Source organism: Gossypium hirsutum, chromosome A04 (assembly GCF_007990345.1).
Source record: "Gossypium hirsutum isolate 1008001.06 chromosome A04, Gossypium_hirsutum_v2.1, whole genome shotgun sequence".
NCBI classification, from domain to species: domain Eukaryota; kingdom Viridiplantae; phylum Streptophyta; class Magnoliopsida; order Malvales; family Malvaceae; genus Gossypium; species Gossypium hirsutum.
This window is the reverse complement of record NC_053427.1, coordinates 2,982,607-2,987,407: the sequence shown is the minus strand read 5'-3', so window position 1 is coordinate 2,987,407 and position 4,801 is coordinate 2,982,607. Positions and strand designations below refer to the sequence as shown.

General features: G+C 33.4%; 1 protein-coding gene across 1 annotated transcript; it reads right to left on the bottom strand.

The window, feature by feature from the left end:
* Positions 1–1,043: 1,043 nt before the first annotated feature.
* Positions 1,044–2,784, bottom strand: LOC107902138 (labd-13Z-ene-9,15,16-triol synthase, chloroplastic). Its single transcript, XM_016828363.2, has 2 exons — positions 1,837–2,784; positions 1,044–1,757 (listed from the first exon to the last, which is right to left on the bottom strand). Exons 1-2 carry the CDS (start codon positions 2,782–2,784, stop codon positions 1,110–1,112), a joined length of 1,596 nt encoding a protein of 531 aa, XP_016683852.1. The 3' UTR covers positions 1,044–1,109.
* Positions 2,785–4,801: the final 2,017 nt, after the last annotated feature.

Sequence of the window (4,801 nt, the reverse complement as noted above, 5' to 3'; positions counted from 1 at the left end):
ATTATTATTAAAGAAATTTATTTAGTACAATGCCAATGGAGATTTTAGACTCCACAAGCAGGGCCATGGGGTTGACAAGTGTCCTATAAGAGTATAATAAAATATTAAAAAATAAATATTAAAAAAAAACACATTTTAAATTTTTAACATGCTTATGGAATAAAAAAAAAGTATATTACCAATATATCAAATACTCCCCCTATCATTTATTTGGTTTCAAATAATTTGTTTCATTATTTATTATATGTTATTTTTAAACACATTTTTTATTCTAAATATGTAATTTTCACGTATACAAATAAAATTTCTTGTATATATTATTGACTTTTCCTTCCCCCATACCAAATCTCGTACAAGAAAAAAATTGAGAAATTGGAAATAAGACTAAAATAGACGTATTCCATTTTATAAAACTATTTGATATACTATGGATCAACTAAGCTCTCCCGGGGACTTACTTAAGAATAACGAAAAGGAATCTCAAGTAAATGCCATGGAATAAGGTGTGACCAAAATTTTGATCAAGTTAATGCATACTAGTCAATTATTTTATTGAAAATATTTATATCCAGGATATCTATCTACACCCTATATAATGAGCAAATCTATATTAATTTCGATAATTTAAAATTTATTATTTTTAAAATTTTATGAATAAAATATATTATTATATAAGTAATTTCATGTAAATTTATTATTTTTACATGATACATAAAAATAACATTATTTTAATAAATAAGTTTTACAATTATTGTATTAATTAAATTAAAATTTTGAAATTTAAAAATTATAAGGACTAAAAATGACATTATTATTGTGGCCCATCAATTGTTGTAGGACTGGACAGAAGCTCACTAGCCTAGTTAATGTGCACCTAGATTGAAGTAGTTTAATGGCCTCTTTGGATGAATATTTACATTTAATGCGGTGCGTTTATCTTTTTTTATCTTGTATTATAGTATTTAATCTCATCATCATTGTTATTTTTACATTAATTATATGTAATTATACTGATGTAAGTTGTGTTGCCATGCTTTCTATCATTATTTTTTTAAGTAGTTACTTTTTTCTTACGTAGTAACAATTATTTAACATACATATCATGTAGTTTATGAGTAGGCAAAAACTGAAGATATTCGTCGGTATTGCTCCAAATTAGGAAGTCGTGCAACGGGTATAGCAACAAGTGATTCCGTTTTCTTCAAAAAAATCCCAAATTTATCTTCTAAACTAGGCTTAGTCCCCTCTGGTAATCCCCATTCAAAAGAGTGCACCAAAGAGCCCAAGAGCAGTGCCACCATCTTCTCCGCCAGAGAAACCCCAACACACATCCTCCTCCCTGAACCAAATGGAAAAAACCCGAAATTGTTGCCTCGATAGCTTATGTCGGTTTCCAAGAATCTCTCAGGCTGAAACCGAAGAGGATCATCCCACAACCCAGGGTCCCTTTGCATGACCCATGTATTAATGAAAACTGTGCAACCTTTAGGGATGGTAAATCCACCAATAACAGCGGTCTCACTGGGCACATGAGGAATTAGCAATGGAGCAACCGGGTGAAGACGAAGTGTCTCCTTTATGACAGCATCCAAGTAGACAAGTTGAGGTATATGAGAGTCTTTCACCGTGTTCTGGTTTCCGACCACCGTATCTAATTCCTCTACGAGTTTCTTCATTTTATCCCAATGGCATAATAGTTCGGTCATTGCCCACTCTACAGTAGTGGGTATTGTATCCGTACCGGCGATCATCAAATCCTATGAGATATAGAGATAAATATTGTAAATTGGAAAATATCAACACTTATGTGGATGTTATTATGTTGAAGTTATTTACCAGAAGCAAAGCTTTCACTTCGTTGATGGATAAAGAGTTTTTATCATCTCCTCGCCAGTGCAGCTCCAACAATTGCTGCATAAAATCCTTGCTAATTTTCTCCTTTTCTTTTCCATCATCTCTACTGTTTCTTCGGTTCTTCATCATTGATTCAAAAACCCCATAAAACCACGACAACTGCTCCTTCGCTTTGGATTGTATTCCTTGTAAATCAAATGGAGCCAGAATTGGGAAAAGATCAGAAACATTCGGTGTTGCAGATGTTACTATAAATTCATCCAATCGTTTCCTAAACTCAATCAAATCTTGCGATGGATCATCACCCCATAGCGTGCTCATCATCACTCGTAGAGCGGTTGCTGATAATTGTTTATATATGTTAACTGAGGAACCAACTTTTCCGTGGATCTCCTTCACCATTCGTCTAACCTCCCGTTGACGAAGCACGTAGCAAGCATCCAAGCTTTGTTTGCTCATTATTTCGCAAATAACAAGCTTACGCAGCTGGTTGCATCTAGGACCGTTGGGTCTCCATAAGATGTTGAGTCCACCAAATGTGCCGACCACAGCGGCTGCTGGAACGTCACGGTTAGCGAAGATGGCATCCTGAACTTTGAGGACCTCGTTGGCAAGTGAAGGCGAGTTTATGACTATTGCAAACACGCTTCCCATTCGAAGTTTGAAGATGGGACCATAGATCCGAGAGAGGTCTGAAAAGTAACGGTGCAATTCGGGTTTAATGAAGGGGAGGTTTCCTATTATAGGCAAGCCTAAAGGACCAGGTGGTAGAGGTGGGTTTATTTTGGTGAGCTTCATACCCCACCACCACCATGCACAGCAGAAAATTACTAGTGCCCCCGCCATACGAGGAGCGAATTCAGGGGCACGGCAGCCCCATGACAAGCCTTCGCAAGCAAGAACTGCGTGCTTGTTGTATAAGTTGGTCATATTTGTTTTCAACGATCGAATGCAGAAGAAATGGAGTTAAATATAGAGAGCAACTGAATGTATAGCTAGGAATGAAGTATACATTTTAACTTATGACATTTTTTTAGTTTCTAGCCTCATACCAAATCCCATACGACTGAATTTTATAATTACTAAATTCATATCATAAAACTATTTGATATATTAGTAAAAATTAAACATGGAATATATTATTTTATTTAATAATAGTAAATCTTGTTTTTTAAAAATTTATTATTTTATAATTTAATCGGATTTTATTACTCAAAAATGCTGATTTTTTTTTATATTTATCAAAGTAAGCGGATTGTTGGAATAATTACGAGAATAAGCTGATTTAGAGAAAGCGCTTTCAGCTAGAAGCACTTTCCTTGTGGTACCAATAAAACGTTTCTAGGTGAAAGTGTTTTTCTACATTTCACTAGAAAAAGCTTCCAGTTGGAAGCATTTCCCCTCGTGTTATATTAGGGTTTAGGGTTTTTAGGGTTTTTAGTGTTTAAGGTTTTGAGATTAGGGTTTTAAAATAGGATTGTGTTTAAGGTTAGTTTAGGGTTTTGGGGTTTAAATTTTAAATTGATAAAATATTTAAAATAATAGTAATTATAATTATTGAATTCGATATTTAAAATATTCGTATTTACACCAACCATATATTCCAATTTTATTCTGCAAATCGATTTAAAATTGAAACTCGAAGTACTCGATTCGGATGCAAAACTAATTTTAATTTTTTTGCCTTTTTTTAATCTTAGTTTGATCTGATATTTCAGTAAAATACTTATTAAGTACATTATTTTTAACGAGATCAGTTCTGAAAATATATTCTGGGAATCCTGGAATATCTGAAATATGATGTGAAATTCCCTAGTTAGTGGGGTTGAAATTTGTAGAGACAAAACACTCCAAGTAGGATACACTGTCAGCAGAAATACTAAAAATGCATCCAGCTGGAAGCGTTTTTTATTGAGTTGGCACTGAAAATCCTTCAACTATGAGCACTTTTAGTACTTCTGTTGACAATACGTCCTGCTTGGAGCGTTTTGTATCTACAAATTTCAACCCCCCATTATCCAGGGATTTTTTTCAAAATCAAATAGGAGGTCATGCCATGGGCTATAAGTGTAACATATTTTCAACCTTTGGTGGCATAAGCCATTTACGAAAAAATAAAATTTTTAGAAGTTCAGAAGAATAGAAGTTCGCAGGGAAGGCATAAGATGGAGCAATGATACTATTTGTATAAATTTTTTTGGTTAATATTTATTTGAAATATTTTTTTTTGCGTAATGTTTATGTCCCTAAAAGATGTGTAAAATTCCTGAACTACTGGAACAACACCAGAGTCTTTCGAGATCACACAAAAACGTTTTCATCTGTGGTATCGGACCAAGGGCCAAATTTCTTAACAGAGGGTTATTAAGTGTTCAAATCTCCGCTCTTGAATAAATGTTTTCCCCTGATGTTCTAAAATATATTTTTTGACATTTTGATTCGGTAAATTAAAGGGGTTTGGAACCGTCAACGATTATGGTTCGTTAGTTCCCCTAACTTTCCTTAGAGGCTATTCAATGGTATTTTATGCTAGGAACTAATAAAATAGCAAGCAATATTTTCAATGAAACAATAAGAATATGAATTATGAACTCTTAACCTCAATTTACACGGTTGAATTCCTTATGATAATGTAATAGCCCGATTTTAGGCTTAGTCGGAACAGTGGTTTCGGGACCACAAATCCGACGAAAAAAAAAATGTAATGACTTGAATTTTCAGAGGTGTCGGAACGGTGATTCGAGATCACTAAATTCGACAAATGGGTAGAAAATATTATTAATTTAGTAAGTATAAGTTAAATATGAAGTTAGGAAAATTTTTGAAATAGTGAATAGTGCACTAGAAATAAATATTAAAATAATTAGAATCGAAATGAGGTATCAAGACCTCGGGGATTTTAAACTGAGCCATAAATATTTTTATAAATATTCATGGAGTGTTAAAA

Excerpts from the sequence above, each read along its gene's own strand:
- LOC107902138 (XM_016828363.2), bottom strand. The coding sequence starts at position 2,784 with ATGACCAACTTATACAACAAGCACGCAGTTCTTGCTTGCGAAGGCTTG. Across the intron at positions 1,758-1,836 it reads AAGTGAAAGCTTTGCTTCTG|GATTTGATGATCGCCGGTAC; the intron begins GTAAATAACTTC and ends TATATCTCATAG.